Raw genomic sequence first — 23,862 nt, 5'->3', positions numbered from 1 at the left:
GCGGCAAATTTTAGGAGTTCGCTTTGACAGACTGATAAGTTACGGCAATAATGATCTGAAGTTGAAGTATTATTAGTTTATACGCTGAATCAACAAAAAGACCATGGACAACCTGGTAAGCATCGTTGATAGTTTCCGATTTGTTCAGGTTTTGAGGTGTTATCAATGTTTACATGGACAAAGCTTAGAAACAGTGAAACAAGCCGGGAAAATATCGTGTTGCAATAACGATATTGATCGTTTTAGTAAAACTGCCCGCAATTTCGATCTCTACTCATCGTGATCAGACATTGACAGACCTGTGTAATATTCCAACTTTCAGAACTAATACCCTTAGTCGTAAATCCCATTTCCACGTCTCCGTGCTATTTCACAAGGCCGTTTCACGTTTGTATACTTTGTATGTTGGGACTACCATGCCATCAGATTATAATCAAAATTATTACTGCTCTTCAAAATCAAGGGGAAAGAGCTACAATCCATCATGCTTCCATCCTCTCCCAGTATACACGATAACTAGACACACATGTCCCTTGTCACATAGACATACTACAATACACATACAAATACTACAATGCACATACAAATACTTTACATCTACCAATTAATAGCATACATCAACTTAGTGAGGATTATGTCACATGTTCATGTAGTACTTGGAAAGGAAGGGGACATGATTTAATGCTGATGAGTGAAGATATAGCTGATTTGAAGAAAAGGAGGGAGTCAGAGGAGATAATTTCAGAAGGGAGGTTGTTCCAATTCTTCATTGTGTTCAATTAGGACCCATTCTTTCCCGATGGATGTCCTACATGAAATGGGGTGTAGATGTTTAGTGGTTGCAGCGATGGCTTTTATGTAGTCTTTTCTGCAATCTGCAAGACTACATCATTTCAGATGTTCTAACATGTTGCCAATGCTGGAGGTGTCACAATAGCGATGGACAATGAAAAAGAAAGCTCTGTGAAAGAAAAATTTCTGATTGATCAATGTTCTTGTTGAAGGTCCCACACTGGACTAGCATATGGAACCTTAGGGTAGAGCAGGGAAATATTGGACTTTTACCATTGAAACATTCAGATTACACCCGAGGGTGAATTACAGCTGAGGGTGCACAAATTGACTTCTTTGGTGACAGCATTTGTATGTGAATTCCTCTTTAGGACAGAGGTGGTATGACCTTGAAACACAGGGATGGCATATGGGTTGTCTGTTCTTAGTAATAGAGATAGGACAAGTTGGCATTTACCAGGATGGAAAGCAATTTGCATTTTTTCACCCAGAGAGCTAACTGATAAAGATCTCTTTGCAGAGAGTGGACATCTCTCTGTGATGTTACTTTCTTATCTATACATGATGATATCAACTGCAAAGAATCTGATAGAAGATGTTATACACTCAGGGATTTTGTTAATGATGTATGAGAAAAGACTGATTCTTAAGACTGAGCATGAATCTTTACTCTTTCTCCCCACATACAATCACACAAGGAAACATTCTTTGTGTAGCAGCAGGACAGTCCACTGCACAAAACAACTGGGTACATATCCCCTATGTAGCCCTTCAAAACCCTTATACACTGATGCACCTCATCAGATTTCACCTTTTACCTTTTAAAATTATGAAAAAAAATTGATGTAATTCAACCCATTCTTCCACATCTTTGCACAACATTTAGGAGAGCATTTAAATCATCACTATTGATGAAGTTCTTATACCTTAAGGAGAAGAGGAGAACTGTTACATGACATCCAGAAAAACTATCAGTGTGAAATGATACTGTATATATTTTTATAATTTACATAATTCACAATGGAAATTTTCTGTAACCATTGGTTAAAGCTTTTATCCCCTGTCACTGTTTACATTTTGTAGATATAGATATTGATGCACACCCACAGAGCAGTATGACTTACACAGTGCAAAATTTTCCACTTGATAATATGTTACAAGTAAGAATTGTAATGTGTCAAATCTTAATTCAAGTTTCACAAATGAAAGAAAAATTATATTGTTTATAATAAAAACTATATACAGGTATCTAATTGCACTGTATAATATGTCAATGAAATTTTCTTGTTTACCTTATGTATGTGTAACATGTAACTTGATGGCAGTGGTGTATACAATTATTTTCTTTCAATATTCTGGCACATTCCATAAGAAATATCTATAAAAGATTCTGAACTATTGTAACCCTGGTAAACTACTAGCCACAATATATCACTCGGCTAGAGAGAATTTCTCTTTAGCTTGATTGGTTGAGCGTCAGGCTAGTAAGCCACATTCCTAGTGGAGGCATTGAAATAAATAATGACCTCTGTTACACTATGATAACACAAATCCAAACTTGTTTCACTTTGGAATATATTTGTACTTGTATATATGTTGTGTTACGAACTATGTCATTTGTATTTTTGAATTATTAGCCACTTTGGACGAGATTGTTAACTTATTTATTTTATTTATATGAATGTATCAAAATGAATTTCATGAATTTGCAATAAGATTGACTTGTATAACAAAATTGGCCACACTTTCTCTAACCATTATTTCTAACTTACAAAATTGGTTTGTCACTCATTCAGATTTATCTTTTGTGTGTGTAGGAAACTTTGACAATTACTTTTACTGAGTAGAACAAAACATTATGTATACTTCTCATTCTTCATGAACTTAATGTCTACATTCAGAAGAATGTGATTTAAGGAAAGCCTTGTGATCAGGTGAAACATGTTTTATTGGTTGTTACAGGTGGATGATAATGACAACAACTTCAGTTCACTTGACCTGTATGATGACCTGATAACAGATGAGGGACTCATTCGTCAAGACAACTATGATGAGGTACCAGGATTTTTCTATAAATAATGTACTGGGTTTTGTTCAATTGTGCATGCTCATAAGCAAGGTCTTATAATAATTGTTTATGATGTAATTTGCCCAGGTACCATTTTGTGCTAAATTCAAATATATGTCTATGTAACGCTATAAGATGAAAAATCGGTTTGTTACAACCTTATCATCACACTGGTGCCACACAATGTAAAATTTTCTGGTGTTATAAGTACCCTACCTGAAACCGATATTGGTCCACCTTGATCAGAAAGTGTGTCATATATCAAAAGTAGGTCACAATGACATACATTTTAACCTTGGATCTATATCAGAGAAAAAGTTTGTCCTGGTCCTATCTCCCACAGTACTCATTTTGACCCTTGACCAACATCAAAGAAAAAGTTTGTCTGGCCACTATCTTCTACATTATTAAACATGGGAATATAATAAATGGGAAATTGATTCATCATCTTTGTTGAACTTTATACTTGGAATAATGGTTCTTCTTGGTGAGATGCTTTGTCACATATCAAAAAGTAGGTTGCTTTTACCAACATTTTTACCCTTGACCTACATCAAAGATTAGTTTTTCTGGGTGCTATCTCCAGTTATTGTCACAGGAACTTCATGCATGTACTTAGGGCATGGTTTGCTGAGGTGGTGTCATTTATCAGAAGTAGGTCACATCCTAATTTTGTCCTTATACTTTGTATATGTGTTCACCTTGGTGAAACAGTGTGTTGGTTGGAAACTATTTCATTTAATTATCTAGGAACCTAGAGAAATTATCAAATATTTTACACTGAAAAATCAGTCATTACATGATATTTTGATTATTTTTTGTATATATGCTAATGGTAACAGCGTAGATTAGTAAAATCTGTTAATGTAGCCACAAAACATACAGTATATTAGGCTTTGACGTTTCATTTATTACATATATTCATTATCTTCTGTTACAGTTGTCTAGAAAATATGATGATGCTGTCCTGAAGATTAAACAGTTAGAGTCAGAAGTGGATACCCTGAGGAAATCAGAGTCTAGACTTACTGAGAAATGTGATACTCTTGAGAGGAACATTTCCTCTCTGTTTCTGACTGCACGCCTGGAACTAAAGCGCAAGGATAACATTATACAACAAAACAAGTTCATGTATGACTTGATTTTTTAACAATTTATAAGTCTAGGGTTTTGAAAACGATGATTTACAAACCTAGTTTAAAAAGTTCTATAAAAGATAGGATTAAAAAAAGTTGGTATTTTCAACTTGTATGTGCATTAAATAAATCACATTTTGTCTAACTGTAATGAGAATCGTAAATCAAACATGGGCTAAAGTATGGTGTCTATATATGATAAATAATCAATACGATATTAATCATTATTTTCATCTCTTCTGTGCCTGACAGTGATCTATACACAGTGCAAAGTGCCTGTTATACATGGGTTAAATATTAATTAAGATGAATGGTCAGATGGTACATGTGACATCATAGTGTTACTTCATTTGACCATGTCTTGTTATTAGAACAGTAGTGCAGAAGGCAGGCACTTCACACACAATCCAATTTTCTTTTGCAATATTCTTGGTTTTTTTTTTTTTTTTTTATTCAGGTTTTTATCAATAGTCACATACATCAATCACATCACATGCATAACTACATGTCATACATTGTACTTGTATCTAAATTTAATGCATATAATATAAAATATTACAGTGCATATGAAAACAAAAAAGTACATACATGTTGACACTGTGTTAACAATACATTGGAATACAATAATTCACTAATTTATTAACTGATTAATAAAGATCCATTTGTTTTGAATAATTTCTTGTTTTCTAAGGCTGTATCTATATAACCCAATGTCCTCTATTTTTTTATATTGAGAAATATATTTCTTGCATTCAGGAATAGTTACAGTTTTATTTTTTAATTTACACAAAAATATAAAGTATTTCATAAGAAGCATTAAAAAATTGATTTCATATCTGCAATATTCTTGATGGGCAATAAAACACCACCAAAACACAAGGTACATTGTATTATTTGATCTAATATTAATTCTATAATACTGCTAAACACATAGAAGGGTTATGATTTCAGGATAGTCAATCACATTTGATAAGTTTTCTTGCTTAGAACAGCTGTTACCATTATGGAAACATTTTGATTAAACATTAAATATGATTATACATGGATAAAAGACAATGTTTATTTCGACTAGTCACTTTTGGAGGCATAAAAATTATAGCTTTGTAATACAGGTACAAGTCACTGTGTTATGTAATACATAGATCACTTATGTACACAGTATTCCATTTTGTTTATTTTGTGATTATAACAAATTCATTAAAAGTGAAATAACACATTAAGACCAAGTAGTGTCACAAGTGATATATACATTGTAATTAACATATGGCTTCATTCAGTCACACTTTCCTCTGTCTTGAGAGACTGCTTGAGTTATGCTTTCCCTAAGTTAAGATATCTCCTTTTCACCACTTCAGTTTTTGTTTAAGCTAAATTTGGTCCTAAAATTGATAACAATCATCATTGAAAACCTATAGTAAAATATGGTAAAAATCATACATTTTCCTGAAAATTTCTAATGTTGGTCTCCAGTTTGTGTCCAGTGCACCATATAGATATATTTTATCTTCATGCAGAATTCCTCCTCACCTAAAAGTATAATGTTTTATTACATTTTATAATCACCAAATTTCTAAAAAATAATTTAGTTACAAGCAACTGTTTTCAGTTACTCTTGGCATAAAAGCTTTTGAAATAACTGTCCATTAATATGGTAACTTTCGGACATTGTCATTTAGGCACACACTGTAACTATATAGTTGAGTCTGATAATTATGCTGGCTAATTTCAATCCCCCTCATAAAAAAGCAGACAGAGTAAAATGCTTGATTTATTTTGCTTTCATAACAACACTACATAAACAATACACTATGTATGTGGGTTGGTGGGCTTTAAAACAATTTTGAATAAATAGGCATGGCATGAGCAGGTATTTGTAATAAGTTAAACAGAAGCTCGCTTGGCAGTGGTGGCATCTGACACTCTGACCGTCTTTATTACAAGCCCTCCATGTCTGGGTCACAGGTTTGAAGCCAGGAAGTAGCCACAGGTTGTTGGTTTTCCTCTGGGAACTCTTGCTTTCTGCGACCACCCAAACCTGGCGCATCCTTAAATGATCCTGGTTTTTAATAGAGCTTAAAACAACAATAAACCTTTCCTTGCCACTGCATTAACACTTAGATGTCTCATGTCACCTGATCTCATTCCAACTGCAAAATATACATACACCAGAGTAAGGTAAATAGGATGAGAGGGACAGGATCTCAGGATAACATTATTGTGTCATTTTAGCCTAAAATAAAAAATGAAAAAACTGTGTAAGGATATTTAATTAATATTATTGTATCATGAGATTATCTCCCTTCCTTCATGTATATGTATTCAGCAAGCTACTGTCATTTTACTGATTATTGATTTGATTTACTGATGAAAAAAAGTTTGGATAGGTTTTAAATTAACTCCTTCTGGTTCAGTTGTGTGAATCTCAGTGATGAATATCAAACATATGACTTTATATTCTGAAATTTCGATTATTAAGGAAAAGAATATGTGTAAAGGCAATCAGATAGAAACAATCAGCATAATTTTTTTTATATTAGTATTATGCAACTGATAATAATTCAAATATTTATGCAGTATTATTTATGTAATTAAGCTACTGTGTTCATATGAGTAATATATATTTTTCCTTTCTTTTAAGGAGAGAACCAAGAACCCAAGGCAGACCTACATCTGATGCAATTCCAAGGTTCAACAGAGGTGATAAGAGAAATCACCGGGAATTTCCTGAAAGTGGAAAAAGTAGTGTTTCAATCACAGCAGGTAACGGAAATACTAAAAGACGTCTTTCCAGTGATGACAGAGAGGAAAAGGTTCAGAAAAAACGCAAGTTCTTGGACAAAACTGATAAAAAGAAGGAGGATAATGCCACAAAATGTGATCTTTCAGGACCAGATAACTGTAGACAGAGTGCTGCTAAAAAAATACTGGAAAAGAGTAAGAAAGACATTCAAAGGAGGTTGAGTGGGGGAAGGTCATCAATACATTTAGATACTGAGCATGGTGAAAAACGTGATAGAGAGAGGTTTAAAAGAGACAAGGAAGATAGATGTTCAGAGAAAGAATTAAGTAAATTTAAAAAGAATGAACGACATGAAAAGAAACAAAAAAATACTATGGAGAACGAAAACAGAGGTGAATCAAAAAGAAAAGACAAAAAACACTCTGAATCCACCCTTGGAAAAGACCACTTCACTGAAGATAATGTGAACAAGAAATCAGGTTCAGGAATATCTTGTGATTTAAGGGAAAAACTCCGACTTAAAAGATTGAGAAATGAAGAAAATTCTAAGAATACTAATTCCCTGGAAAGTAATATTTCAGTGGATCCTCAATCTTCTAACCTTATGACTGGTGAACGATCTTTGTCGCCATCAAAGGAGAAAATAAAATCAATTGTGAAAATTTCATCACCAAAGGATACTAACAATAGATCTAGAAATAAATGGATTGAAGATAAATCTTCTCAGTATGCCCCTATGTCCAAATCCTGTGTTTCAAAAGAGAAGAATGATGAACTATATAGGAAAGCTGATCATTTGTCACCCATTTCAAAGTCAAGAATGGACTGTGAAAAGCAGGTCACTACAAACAGAAAGCTCCAGTTAGTCAGAAAACATGACTCCGACAAACTGAATAGTCAGTCAACAGGTCATCAAGGAACAGTTACTTCAAGCAAACTTTGTGCAGACAAAACTTTACATTCTGACCAATCTTGTCCTATTACATCTGTGAAGAAGACACCTTCACTTGATAAACTTACAAGCAGTCAGAAAATACCTCCAGCACAAAGGAAGGAAGTTGGTGGTCAAATTAAATCAGGGGAGACAACCCTGGCTTATGAATTCAACACAAGATCAAGGCATAGTTCAAAAGGCAAACAGACAGAAAGAAAAAAGCATGAACAAGACAAAGCTTCTATCAATACTTCTCAAAGGAAAAAAGTTGAAGTGGTAAAAGATTTGAATGAACCAGATAACCAACAAACAGATGTGTCATTTGGAAACATTAAACCTTTTCAAAATCATGGAGTCAACATGGATGAAAAATTTGCTAATTATAAGCTAGAAAAGAAATCAGGTAGCTCTCCAAAATTAGAGTTTGATGAACTGAAAAAGACAGTGAAAGTTGATCCAGAGGTCAGTAGCTCGCAAGCCGTTGAACATCAACAAAATACATTTTGTAATAATGTTTCTACTACTGAGTGCCACAACTCAGTGGAGGATGTCAGAATGTCAGCAAAACATGTACATGCTCCTTTATCACCGAGAAATGTGAAGCAGAATTCAGAAGGATTGAAGGACTCTAGAAAAGTTGAGACAGAATATAACCTTTCATCTCCTGTCCAGAAGAGACAAGAGAAACCGGAACTAAAAACTAAGGATCTATCTGTTACAAAAAGTGAACATGTCACCCCTTTGCCTAATGGGAAGAAAAAAGATAAACTGAAAGAGAAAGTCAAGGGTGAAATACTTACTCCAAGTAAACACAGACACTTGTCCCAGGATAATGTAAATGACTCGATTATACCATCAGTTTCTAAATCACAAGTTAATGTTTCACCAGGCAGTAAAGAAAATACCAGCATGTGTGTGGGATATGTAAGTGACGAAAAAGATGACCGTTCACAAACTCAGTTATCAAAACCAGAGAAATTTCTAAACAAACCAAACACAGATGTAGTGCAGATTTGTACTATACAGGAAAATCTAAAAGACATTGAAACCAAGAAAAGTGTACCAAGGAAAGACAAGCTTCTTGATATCTTTGTGTCGGAGAAAACCAAGGAGAAACTGAATAGTAAATCAAACTTGGATGTTAATGACATGACTATTTCAGCCATTAGACAGCAGCACGATCATGATTACAAGTTTGTGAAGAAAGAAGACTACCAAGAAAATATTTCTGAATCAGGTGGTTCTGTAAAGGAATTACTCAGGTCGCAAAGACCATCTGGTTTGACAGCAGAGGCATCAGAGATTGGAAGTGAAGTACCTAAATCTTTAATTGTTGTGTCACATGGAACAGATGAACTGGCCCCTGAGACAATGGAAATTGTAAAACAAGATATTGAGTCACACAGAATGGAGAAACTGGACGTTAAGTCACAGGAAATCCAGAAACCACATCCTGAATCACAGGGAAAGGAAACAATAGACATCAAGGTACAGGGAAAGGTAAAACAAGGGTCAAATAGAATGGAGAAACCAGATTCTGAGTCACAGGGAATGGAGAAACCAGATTCTGAGTCACAGGGAATGGAAAAACCAGATTCTGAGTCACAGGGAATGGAGAAACCAGATTCTGAGTCACAGGGAATGGAGAAACCAGATTCTGAGTCACAGGGAGTGGAGACACTAGATTCTGAGTCACAGGGAGTGGAGACACTAGATTCTGAGTCACAGGCGGTGGAGACACTAGATTCTGAGTCCCTGGGAATGGAGAAACCAGATTCTGATTCAAAAGGAGTGAAGAAACCAGATTCTGAGTTAAAAGGAGTGAAGAAACAAGACATTAGATCTCAGGAAATCAAGAAATTAGAGAGTGAAATACAGAAAGTGAAAGATCAAGATGTTGAGCAACAGGAAATGGAGAAACAAGATGTTGTATCACATGAAATTGATAAGCTATACTATGAGCCACAGGGAATAGTGAAACTAGATTCTGAACCACAGGGAATGGATATACCAGGCTCTGAGCAACAGGAAATTGAGACCCTGGATTCGGAGATGCAAGAAGTGGAGAGACAAGACATGAAGACACAGCAAATTGAGAATTTAGAGAGTGAATCAAAGAGAATGGAGAAAAAAGATGTGAACCAGGGGATGGAGAAACTAGATTCTGATCCACAAGGAATTGAGAAACTAGATTCTGATCCACAAGGAATTGAGAAACTAGATTCTGAGACTCGAGGAATTGAGAAACTAGATTCTAAGTCACAGGTAATAGAGTCACTAGATTCTGAGTCAGATGGAGTGGAGATATTAGATCCTGGGTCACAAAGGGTGGAGAAACTAGAATCCGAGCCTCAGGAAATAGAGATACTAGATGTTGAATCATTTGGAGTGGAGAAACTAGATTTTGAGCGACAGGGAGGGAGGAAACTAGACACAGAGTTGCTAGAAACGGAGAAATTACTGGACACTGAGATTTGTGAAATGGGCAAAATAGATACTTGTGCACTTCAAACAGATAAATTAGACTCTCAGAATAATAGAATGGATAAACGAGAAATTGATAATAAGGAGAGTTTGTTTTCAATAAATGAAGAATGTTATAGAATACCACTAGAGACCAAAGAAAGTCCAGGTAAAAGCAGCAAGGGACAGTTGATTTTGAATGATGTTGGAAAAGACAGACTACTCAACACTGATAATGATTTAAACAAGGATAAAGATGTGGTGGATGATACAGCAGCAATGAGAAAAAGATCTATATCATCTGTACAAAGTGACTCTACCCTAGAGAGCGACCTTGAGTTGAGCTCAGATAGTGAGTCGGAGGAAATGTCTGATGAAGTTCAGGCAAACTCCTCCTGTGAAGAAAATCAGAATAGAGATTCTGAAACTTATTCTTCAGACACAAAAAGAAGTGTGTCAAACCCAGACAAAGTTCATCTGGATCTGAATAATTCTGTGGTTAGTTACACATCAGAATCAGGATCTGACAGAGATGAAGAATATAGTGAGGGAGGAAGTCAGTCAGATGTTACTGACATAGAAACTGGAGAAAATTCCTCTAAACCTGATGTATCACTGACTCCAAAACAAATTATATCTGGAGAAGTGATTCAAAGGAGAGAGCAAAGCAAACTAGAGATATTCAAACCAAAGCAGGCTGATCTACTGCAGACTACTGATAGAAACAATGACAATGAGGATCTTGATTATGAATGCGAGTCTGACAGTTCCTCACTTTCTTCTGAGCAAGGAGATGAGAAATCAGGAATTGATCGTGAACATATGCACAAAATTGGTGAGAAACTAACTGAGGATGATTTACAAGATGAACTCATGCTTTGTGTGTCGCCCTCAGAAAGCATGGAATTTGACACACTGGAAAATATTGAAGAAACTATTGATAAAAATGTTAAAGGCAAGAGATTTATCTCACCAAAGAAAACGCTTCTGTACAGCAGATCAGAACAAGAGGATGACCAGAAATTATCATCAAAGCAAAATGTTCACAGATCTCCAGTGGCTACAGAAATGTCCAAAAACCAAGGAAACGTGCACAGACTGAATCGGAGAAAGCCAAGCAATGACTTTATGCCATCAAGGGAAAATGATAATGTAGTTCATGATGTGAAGAGAAAAAGTGAGTCATACAGTAAGGGTGTGGGTGATGAAATCATTCTTGACTCTCATCAGTGTTTTGATGAGGAAAGACTGAAAGAAAAAGAAAGGAAAAGTGAAGTATCGGCCAAAATTAAATATGAAAGACGAGACAAGAATCGTCTTCCTGATAATGAAAGAATATCAAAGAAAAAAGAAAGGGAAAAGACATCCAAAGATCGTCATGATGATATAGACAGGATATGTAAAGGTCGTCATAGTGATGAGGAAAGGATGGAGAAATATCGTCATAGGGATAGAGACAAGATATTAAAAGATCGTCATAGTGATAAAGAAAGGACATGTAAGGATCGTCATAGTAGCAAGGAAAAGACTTGTAAAGATAGTGACGAGGAAAGGGTACAGAAGAATCATAGGGATAAAGACAGGACATCTAAGGATCGTCATAGTGACATGGACAGGACCTGTAAGGATCGTCAGAGAGATAAAGCCAGGACATCTAAGGATCGTCATAAGAAAAGGACATGTAAGGATCCTCGTAGTGTTAAGGAAAGAACAGCAAAGGATCCTCACAGTGATAAAGAAAGAACATATAAAAAATGTCATAATGATGTTGAAAGAATACGTAAGGATCGCCACAGGGATATAGACAGGACATGCAAGGATCGCCACAGAGAAAGGGAAAGGTTATCAACTGATCGCTATGGGAAGAAAGAAAGAAAATACAAGGATCGTCATGGTAATACGGAAAGGATATCCAATGATGGTCGTCATTGTATGGAAAGGTCATCCAGGAATCATCCTATTGATACAGAAAAGACATTCACAGATCGTCATAATGATTTGGAAAAGATATCCAAAGGTCGCCATAGCAATACTGAAAACACGTTTAAATATTGTCATAGTGATATGGAACAGCCTTGTACAGATCGTCATAGGGAAGCAGTTAGACTCTGCAAAGATCACCATCATGATAGATATAGGGAGACATCGTCTAAGGAACATCTGTCTGATCATATGTCTGATAAGGAAAGTATTAACAAACACAAGGAACTGAGATTTAAGGAACAGTTGAATGTGAAAGATAGGACATTTAAAGTTCAGATGAAACCCAAGTATGACAGTCCTAAGATAGTGCGTACTGTAACTTCAGAAACCGTATTTTCTGCAGAGGGTTCGCATATTCAAATGGATACAATGGAATTGTATGATGATCATAAACAAGAGGGTGTGAACAATCGATTGTCACAGAGTGTAGATAGTACGGTATACCTACCTGACATAAAGGGTACAGATAATGTAACGATATGCCATACCGACACTGTGGATAACACAACAATATGTCACACTGTCTCTAGTGTTCATGGATATCCTAATACCCAAAGTAGGGACAGACCAAATCAAACAATGGCCAATAAGAGGTCCTCTGTTCTGAGTGAAACATGTCAAAGTACTATAGTGAATATTACTCGTACTGATTCTGATGATGAGGACATAGAAGTGCGTGTTACTGATAGTTCTAATAACAGTTCAGAAGGCTTCCTGTCAGATGTTTCTGAACCAGAGAAATGTGCTCGCGTAAGGACTTGGCAAGAAGTTGCCAAAGTATTTCGTGAAAATGTTGATAATATATACGTAGAGGAAATAGAACAGGAGGTTGAGGAGAAATCAGACAGTAATGACTGTTCCTCTGATTCTGAAAATAACAGCAGTGAGGATGACAATGAAAGTGATGACAGTTGTTACGCCATTGACACCAGTGATACTTTTGAGCTATGTAAAACGTCAGATATGTTTTCCAGTGGGGTAGGTGATAACTGTGAATCAAGCAGGGATATTATTCCTGAAAATGCTTCTAATAACCAGGATCCCCGTCTTCACAGTCTGCCAGAAACATACACTGATAATGCCAGTGACAATTTTTCGGATTGTTTAGGTGACAGATTTCATGATTTCCCAGTAAGCCTTCCTGGAAAAAGCATTGTGAAAGAAGAATCTTTGGAGGAGGGTGAAATTCTTACTGATTCTGAAGAAAAAGAACCAAACAATGAAAAGTCTAGAAAACCTGGTGAAATGATAACATCTCCAGGCAAAAATGTGATAAAAGCTGACAAACAGGGAAGTCAGCAACTTAGTGATGAATCATATCACCATAGAAACAGAATGGACAAATGTTCTGAGAGGCCATTGATTTCACCAAGGCCTTCTCCAAGAAAGGGGAGATCACAACGTGATGAAATGTATCGTAGAAAACATTTACAAACAGCTGTGAAAGTTCTCCAGAACAGGTCGCGAGATAGAAGATCACACAAAGTAACTGGTAAAAGTCCATTGACAGTACGGACATATGAGGATAATCGGGATATCAATAGGGCTAATCTTGAAAATCAAAACAAGCCAACTGGTGGTTTGGAAGATACACTTGCTGATAGAAAAAGGAAGAGGTCAGGGTCATGTGAACAGGGGTCAAAGATAAAACATGTCTCCCCAAGAAGATCTTGATTTAACAAATGTTTATAATCAGACTTTTATATTTTGTAAAGAATAGAAGAAAGATGTTCATATTTTTGGAAATATTGAAATGTAACAATGGCATCGTCTAACAAACCTTTGTCAGTAAAACTCGCCAGTACTGATAGATTGGTTATTAGATCTTGCACAGGTAATGTTCAGTGCAACACTTCTTAAAGTAACAGCTCTAATATACAGCTCAAAGTTTGAAGTTTTCAAAGTTAGAGGAGATCGAAGAAAAATGAAACATGAAGTCAAGAGACGATGAAGGTGCAAGGACAATAGTGTCTGTAAAATGCAACAAATCACATTTCTTTAAGGTGACTTAGGTCACTCACATCAGGATGCATTGCATAATATATATTTCAATGATTTACATTTTGATGTAAACATCATATGCAAGGAAATAAAATGTTAAATAAGATCAGAGAACAGAACAAAATAGCAAAACATCAGTAACTATATGAGGGAACTGAATAAGATGGAAGTCAGTATTAATTGAGGATTGTCATCTGCATATTTGTCAATGGTAGAAGAATCTTAACTTATTTTGTCATGTATTAAATTGTTTTTTAATAAATGTATGATGAATTATACTTTTTATTTTTATCATAGTAGACAATACTAGATGTATCAAGGGCAGTTTGTTTCAATGGAGAAAGTATAATTAATATTTATTCTGACAGGAGTAAGATTCTGAACTTAAAAGTTTTAAGGTTGATTCCTCTGTTAATATCTATGAGTAGCTTTAAAGAACTTTTGTCTAACACCTTTGAACTTGTGTTTTTTTCTTTATAGTTGTCTCTTTGAAGCTTTATAAGGTAATACTAAGTGCATTAATTCTTTTTTTAATTGAAGATGCTCCTATTTAATTATTCAGAATGTAAATCAAAAGTTTTAAGTTTCTCTATGCAGCTTCCAGTATGAAAGAGACTTGGCTGAATTCAATTGACAGCATGATCAGGAATATGTTTTGTCTGAAATCTGTAGTTCCCACTATTAGAAATAAATCATCCTGATATCACAGTGTGATCACATCACAACTCCTTTTGATTAGTGAATAATAATACAAAGTTAATAATATGATCATCAAGTATCTCGGGACGATATCAGGAAAGCTATAGGAGACAACTTTTATAAACAGAAGTCTCAATGTTAGAGCTGTCCACAGGAGATAATGTTAACAGGAAATATTTACAGTATAATAATCCCTATTGAGATAGATCACAATGTTACATAGGATTTCATGCTAAGTAAAAATAACATGTATCATATATATTTTGCTTCTTTGCCTTTGTTAAACTGACTAAAATTAAATCTGAATGATCTGTCTCCATATGAATGGAAGCTGGGTGACATGAATTTATTTATACAAATCGCTACTAGTCATAGACGACTTACAGGATTTTGACCAAATTTGGTCATAAGCATTCCAAGGGAAGAAGGAAGTTTTGTGTAAATTGTGGGTCACGGCCACCAGGACAACTCCAACTCCTGTAGGAATGACTGGATTTTGCCCAAATTTGGTATGAAGCATTGTTGGGTGAAAGGAAGTCAATTTTGTATAAATGGTAGTTCTCGGCCCTCTGGGGCCTGAGAGGTGATGCCTTATAGTGGAAACAAAGCAAATTCTTTGAAATCCTACTCCTAATGGCTGAAGTGGAATGAGTTTGTATAAAGAGCAGGTCTCGCCCACCAGGGCTGAAGGGGCGGGGCCCAACATTGAAAATAGTGGAAATGATTGGATTTTGGCCTAATTTGGTCTGAAACATTGTTGGGTGAAAGGGAATCAGTTTTGTATAAATGATAAGTCGAGACCCCCTTGGTTCTGAGGGGTAGTGCTCTACTGGGTTGATAGAGCAAATTATTTAATACCGGACTCCTCCTTTAGGAATGAGTGGATTTTGCCCAAATTTGGGTCTGAAGCATTGTTGGGTGAAGGGGAACAAAGTTTGTTAAAGGATTAGTTTTCAGTTCCCAGGTGCATTAGGGGCAGGGCCTAAAAAGGGGAAACTTTGCAAGTTCTTAAAATCTTACTCCTCCAATAAGAATAATTTGATATTGCCCCAATTTGGTCTTAATTGTTGGGTGAAAGGTATAACCGGTGCATCCCTGACCCTGGGGTAGGAGGGATTGGCCAGGATGGTAAAATGCAAGTTCTTAATAGTCCCTCTTCCATACAAGGATATTGTTCAAGCCTGGTCTGAAGCAATTTTTATGAATAGTGAATCTGACCTGTTTGACCAGAAGGGTGGGAACCAACAGGGAAATTATATTGGATATTGTTTTCTTATATTTGAAATTCTTTAATAAATGGCTGAATAGCTAAATTAGCCAGGTGAGGATGGAGGTCCCTTTGGCCTCTGTTTTTTTAAAATATTAATCCCCTGTATTCTTTTTGCTGAAAAGCATTATCCTCTGAATGGTTGATGTTAAGCTATATAATATGTATCATTTGAGGCAACATGCAAAGGTAGGTCAAGGTAGGTCAACATGGCAAAAAAATGGTGTTTCATTTTTGTCTGGTGATCTCCTTGGAGGCCATAATGCACAATGTTAATACATATACTTAAAGGACCAAAAAGGGGAACTTTCAATAAAACATGTTTGTGTAATAACTAGGTATCATGCTGTACAGTCTAACTGTTGCAGATCAAAGTTAATCACAGACTTCAGGTTAATAAAATCATTAATCTTTGTATAATACAGACAGTGGTATCTCAATCCAATTGTCTGATCAGGAAAGACAGTTTTCAGGAAATAAAATGAAAATAACAGTTTATAAAATGGCCCATTGCCAAGGTAATATATTTTGAACAAATCAAGTTGAGAATCATTTGTTGTTGCAAACTACAGTGTACAGTTTATATGTTTTTATTTTTTTACACTACGTAACAGCAATTTGAAAAGGATATGACTTAAAGCTAAGTTTTAAAGTCTACTATTGTGAGTTGATGGACTTTACAACATGTCTTGTCCGTGTCCCAAATGTCTAAGCACATGTCTTGCCATAACTCCTTCTCATAGAGACCATGTTTTGTCTGTTATCACTCCTTCTCATAGAGACCATGTTTTGTCTGTGTTATCACTCCTTCTCATAGAGACCATGTTTTGTCTGTTATCACTCCTTCTCATAGAGACCATGTTTTGTCTGTTATCACTCCTTCTCATAGAGACCATGTTTTGTCTGTTATCACTCCTTCTCATAGAGACCATGTTTTGTCTGTGTTATCACTCCTTCTCATAGAGACCATGTTTTGTGTGTGTTATCACTACTTCTTATAGAGACCATGTTTTGTCGGTCATCACTCCTTCTCATAGAGACCATGTTTTGTGTGTGTTATCACTCCTTCTCATAGAGACCATGTTTTGTCTGTGTTAACACTCCTTCTCATAGAGACCATGTTTTGTGTGTGTTATCACTCCTTCTCATAGAGACCATGTTTTGTGTGTGTTATCACTCCTTCTCATAGAGACCATGTTTTGTGTGTGTTATCACTACTTCTCATAGAGACTGTTTTGTCTGTGTTATCACTCCTTCTCATAGAGACTGTTTTGTCTGTGTTATCACTACTTCTCATAGAGACTGTTTTGTCTGTGTTATCACTCTTTCTCATAGAGGCCATGTTTTGTCTGTGTTATCACTCCTTCTCATAGAGACCATGTTTTGTCTGTGTTATCACTCTTTCTCATAGAGGCCATGTTTTGTCTGTGTTATCACTCCTTCTCATAGAGACCATGTTTTGTGTGTGTTATCACTCCTTCTCATAGAGACCATGTTTTGTGTGTGTTATCACTCCTTCTCATAGAGACCATGTTTTGTGTGTGTTATCACTACTTCTCATAGAGACTGTTTTGTCTGTGTTATCACTCCTTCTCATAGAGACTGTTTTGTCTGTGTTATCACTACTTCTCATAGAGACTGTTTTGTCTGTGTTATCACTCTTTCTCATAGAGGCCATGTTTTGTCTGTGTTATCACTCCTTCTCATAGAGACCATGTTTTGTGTGTGTTATCACTCCTTCTCATAGAGACCATGTTTTGTGTGTGTTATCACTCCTTCTCATAGAGACCATGTTTTGTGTGTGTTATCACTACTTCTCATAGAGACCATGTTTTGTCTGTGTTATCACTCTTTCTCATAGAGGCCATGTTTTGTCTGTGTTATCACTCCTTCTCATAGAGACCATGTTTTGTGTGTGTTATCACTCCTTCTCATAGAGACCATGTTTTGTCTGTGTTATCACTCCTTCTCATAGAGACCATGTTTTGTGTGTGTTATCACTACTTCTCATAGAGACTGTTTTGTCTGTGTTATCACTCTTTCTCATAGAGGCCATGTTTTGTCTGTGTTATCACTCCTTCTCATAGAGACCATGTTTTGTGTGTGTTATCACTACTTCTCATAGAGACTGTTTTGTCTGTGTTATCACTACTTCTCATAGAGACCATGTTTTGTCTGTGTTATCACTCCTTCTCATAGAGACCATGTTTTGTGTGTGTTATCACTACTTCTCATAGAGACTGTTTTGTCTGTGTTATCACTCCTTCTCATAGAGGCCATGTTTTGTCTGTGTTATCACTCCTTCTCATAGAGACCATGTTTTGTGTGTGTTATCACTCCTTCTCATAGAGACCATGTTTTGTCTGTGTTATCACTCCTTCTCATAGAGACCATGTTTTGTGTGTGTTATCACTACTTCTCATAGAGACTGTTTTGTCTGTGTTATCACTCTTTCTCATAGAGGCCATGTTTTGTCTGTGTTATCACTCCTTCTCATAGAGACCATGTTTTGTGTGTGTTATCACTACTTCTCATAGAGACTGTTTTGTCTGTGTTATCACTACTTCTCATAGAGACTGTTTTGTCTGTGTTATCACTCTTTCTCATAGAGGCCATGCTTTGTCTGTGTTATCACTCCTTCTCATAGAGACCATGTTTTGTCTGTGTCATCACTCCTTCTCATAGAGACTGTTTTGTCTGTTATCAACCCTTCTCATAAAGACATGGTCGCTTGAATGAATATAACATGGTTGCTTGAATAAACATAACATGTACGCTTGAATGAGCATAACATGTACGCTTGAATGAACATAACCTGGTCGCCAAATGCTGGAGTCAAGTCACAATCTAGGACTGTGACGGCTTCTATAGGTATTTCGAACAATTCCTACGAACCATCTTACCAAGACTAAAGATCAAGCTCTCTACAAATTCGTAGCTCAGATTAAAAATTGCTAAAAATCCAACATTCGATCATGTCTTTCACTATAATCATGAAAATACTTTCAGCCAAAACAAAAAACTATTCCTCTTTAGTTTAAGAGTCGAAAATCCCTTCAATATCTAAATGATTTTTCAAACAAAGCCTCTAAACCAAGCAAGCTTTCCTGAACTCCTATCCATCACAGCATGTACTTTACACTGACGGCTCAAAAGATCGAAAGAGTTTCAGCAGCATGCTGATCCAAAAACTACGTGTAGTTAAACATTTCGATTATATTGAATCCAAGCATGTCCAGCAAGCAATCGTGTCTTCAGACTCTTTGTCCCAGAAGGACTTAAACACGTGACCTTAAAATGCGTTGATCAAATTTTATACTGATTCGGATAACATTCCTGTGGATTTCAGGACACGCTGGAACCTCGAAAATGAAAAACGTTTATCTTAAAGCGGCCATCTCTGCTTCAATCAAAAAGAGGATTAGCGGTAACAGTAATCTCGAGTAACGAACAAACTATTGAAAGTTCAGTTGTATATCTGCACATGTCTTCCTAAAATGGTAAAACGTCTTTTATCGGCTCCAAAGAGGACGTACGTACATTTCCCATTCATTGTATGCAATGAAAACCCATCAGTTTGTTTTGTATGCAATTCCATTGTTAAAGTGGTACATGTTTAATAACAAACTGTTCAGATTCCTTACTGATTCGCGGGTCCTGGATCTGAAGAATTTCATCTCCGTGGACCTGGATAAAGTGATGAACTACGTTAGAGAATTTTTTTCTCTCTACAAAATATGGTCAATACATGTGATACCTAGACGTGCTGATAATTGTTTTTTAATCCATCAAAATTCGTCCTTGAACCTATTGGTATTTTAACGTGCCTTCTACCATATGGTATCCTTTGTTTTACCATTAAAACGTTTTATTTAACTTTTTTCCAATAAGCTTACAGTAGTTTTAAGCGGTTCGTTGTAAAAGGACGCTGACTGTTGACGGATGTAACAGGTTAATTAAATCAAATCATGACATGGTCCTCAGGTGGCTATCTTGTATTTTAGATAAAGTTTGTTATTTGTATTTCTTTGGAAGTAAAGGATGGATCTTTCTCTCACGTCATATGTTCGACCGTTCAAATCAATTATTTTCATTTCTGAACAAGAACTGAAGTGATCTTTCTCAAATTTCACCTAAAAGTATATTAAAAAAGACGAATGATTAGTGTTTACAAACTTTGCAGTTTGATATCATTTCAGGAGGTTTATCCGATTTAATTTCATGATATTATAACAATAAACTTATATTTAGGTATGTATAAAGATATCAATTACGTCATGCAAACTTCCGGCAAAATCTTTAATAATAATACACTTCAATAATATATAAGATTATTTCTTCTCAAATTATTTTTTAAAATAGATTAAAAGTTTTATGGCGATTAATAACGACAGTGTTTTCATGAATTTTGAATTAAAAATCCTCCATGTACGTCACTTCCTTGCACAAACTTTGTTTGGAAGTGGTACTTACGGACGAGGCACGAAAATTATTATATTTATATTCTTCACGGTAACTTGGTTCTAGCTGTAATTAATGTCGGAGCGAAAAGGATACTATAGACAGCATTTCAAAGTGCGTTTTGTGTAGTTTCCGTACCACATATTACAAGCTGTCCGGTGTTTGATATCTGGGAACTGTATTTTTCTACAATATTTACAATTTACTTCCGGGAACAAGCCCGACTGGAACTTGCAAAGAAGATAAGCTCATCAAAACATTTACATGTAGGTCAGTATTTCACCGAACTTGTTAACTGACGGATTAGGATATGATATCTACATATTTTGAGGTAAACCACAAATTACACCATGCACTGGTTGTTATCTAAAGTTACGTCACTCCATTTCACATTGATAAACCACAAGGTTTTTGTAGCTTTTATAAATATCTCTGGTATGAGTGTCATATTCCAGGGCGCTTTTAGAAATGTTGAAAAATATACACCTATCGGTTTAAACATGACTGTTGTTTGAGGACAAATGGAAGCCGTAGAAAGGCAGTGGGTTAATGGCCAAGTGATATTTCAAAGCAAATGATACATTTAGTAATATTGAATGGTATATTTCATAATGCTTGAAGCTACAGTAACTTTTTGTATCATCGGTTATGCTTACACTATTGTTATCTTAAAATATCTTGACGTGATGAACTATGTCCTATATTCAGTTTTCCAATGTGATATAGCAAATGGTGACGGCCTATTCCAACTCCGTGTAAATACAGATACTTGAAATATGTGGCTTTAAATGGTTACAGATATAACCACAAGTCAACTTATGATCAAGATATGTGGCTTTCAATTATTACATTCTGGTTTTACAAGTAGTGCAAACATATTGATGTTTTGACATAATCGTTCGGTTGAAAAACACTAAATGTAATACATAAATTATGTCTGTTTTCTAATTATTACGATGTAGTTATATCTGCACACTAAATGTAATACATAAATTATGTTTGTTTTCTAATTATTACGATGTAGTTATATCTGCACACTAAATGTAATACATAAATTATGTTTGTTTTCTAATTATTACGATGTAGTTATATCTACACACTAAATGTAATACATAAATTATGTCTGTATTCTAATTATTACGATGAACATGTTTAGTTATATCTGCACACTAAATGTAATACATAAATTATGTTTGTTTTCTAATTATTACGATGTAGTTATATCTGCACACTAAATGTAATACATAAATTATGTTTGATATTCTAATTATTACGATGTAGTTATATCTACACACTAAATGTAATACATAAATTATGTCTGTTTTCTAATTATTACGATGTAGTTATATCTGCACACTAAATGTAATACATAAATTATGTTTGATATTCTAATTATTACGATGTAGTTATATCTGCACACTAAATGTAATACATAAATTATGTTTGATATTCTAATTATTACGATGTAGTTATATCTGCACACTAAATGTAATACATAAATTATGTTTGATATTCTAATTATTACGATGTAGTTATATCTACACACTAAATGTAATACATAAATTATGTTTGATATTCTAATTATTACGATGTAGTTATATCTACACACTAAATGTAATACATAAATTATGTTTGATATTCTAATTATTACGATGTAGTTATATCTGCACACTAAATGTAATACATAAATTATGTTTGTTTTCTAATTATTACGATGTAGTTATATCTACACACTAAATGTAATACATAAATTATGTTTGATATTCTAATTATTACGATGTAGTTATATCTACACACTAAATGTAATACATCAATTATGTTTGATATTCTAATTATTACGATGTAGTTATATCTGCACACTAAATGTAATACATAAATTGTGTTTGATATTCTAATTATTACGATGTAGTTATATCTGCACACTAAATGTAATACATAAATTATGTTTGATATTCTAATTATTACGATGTAGTTATATCTACACACTAAATGTAATACATAAATTATGTTTGTTTTCTAATTATTACGATGTAGTTATATCTACACACTAAATGTAATACATAAATTATGTTTGATATTCTAATTATTACGATGTAGTTATATCTACACACTAAATGTAATACATCAATTATGTTTGATATTCTAATTATTACGATGTAGTTATATCTGCACACTAAATGTAATACATAAATTATGTTTGATATTCTAATTATTACGATGTAGTTATATCTGCACACTAAATGTAATACATAAATTATGTTTGATATTCTAATTATTACGATGTAGTTATATCTGCACACTAAATGTAATACATAAATTATGTTTGATATTCTAATTATTACGATGTAGTTATATCTGCACACTAAATGTAATACATAAATTATGTTTGATATTCTAATTATTACGATGTAGTTATATCTACACACTAAATGTAATACATAAATTATGTCTGTTTTCTAATTATTACGATGTAGTTATATCTGCACACTAAATGTAATACATAAATTATGTTTGATATTCTAATTATTACGATGTAGTTATATCTGCACACTAAATGTAATACATAAATTATGTTTGATATTCTAATTATTACGATGTAGTTATATCTGCACACTAAATGTAATACATAAATTATGTTTGATATTCTAATTATTACGATGTAGTTATATCTGCACACTAAATGTAATACATAAATTATGTTTGTTTTCTAATTATTACGATGTAGTTATATCTGCACACTAAATGTAATACATAAATTATGTTTGATATTCTAATTATTACGATGTAGTTATATCTACACACTAAATGTAATACATAAATTATGTTTGTTTTCTTATTATTACGATGTAGTTATATCTACACACTAAATGTAATACATAAATTATGTTTGTTTTCTTATTATTACGATGTAGTTATATCTGCACACTAAATGTAATACATAAATTATGTCTGTTTTCTAATTATTACGATGTAGTTATATCTGCACACTAAATGTAATACATAAATTATGTTTGATATTCTAATTATTACGATGTAGTTATATCTGCACACTAAATGTAATACATAAATTATGTTTGTTTTCTTATTATTACGATGTAGTTATATCTGCACACTAAATGTAATACATAAATTATGTTTGTTTTCTAATTATTACGATGTAGTTATATCTGCACACTAAATGTAATACATAAATTATGTTTGATATTCTAATTATTACGATGTAGTTATATCTGCACACTAAATGTAATACATAAATTATGTTTTCTAATTATTACGATGTAGTTATATCTACACACTAAATGTAATACATAAATTATG

At 34.3% G+C, this 23,862-nt stretch overlaps 1 protein-coding gene across 1 annotated transcript; it reads left to right on the top strand.

The window, feature by feature from the left end:
* Positions 1 to 103: 103 nt before the first annotated feature.
* Positions 104 to 13,790, top strand: LOC132563635 (uncharacterized). The gene is made up of 5 exons (XM_060228375.1): positions 104 to 115; positions 2,755 to 2,847; positions 3,801 to 3,991; positions 6,635 to 7,316; positions 7,374 to 13,790. The coding sequence occupies exons 1-5, from the start codon at positions 104 to 106 to the stop codon at positions 13,788 to 13,790; spliced, it is 7,395 nt and encodes a 2,464-aa protein (XP_060084358.1).
* Positions 13,791 to 23,862: the final 10,072 nt, after the last annotated feature.

This window comes from Ylistrum balloti, unplaced genomic scaffold (assembly GCF_031769215.1).
Source record: "Ylistrum balloti isolate Yb309-2 unplaced genomic scaffold, AGI_CSIRO_Ybal_v1 Utg371806, whole genome shotgun sequence".
NCBI lineage: Eukaryota > Metazoa > Mollusca > Bivalvia > Pectinida > Pectinidae > Ylistrum > Ylistrum balloti.
Note: the sequence above shows the minus strand (reverse complement) of the source record. Positions and strands in the feature narration are given on the sequence as shown.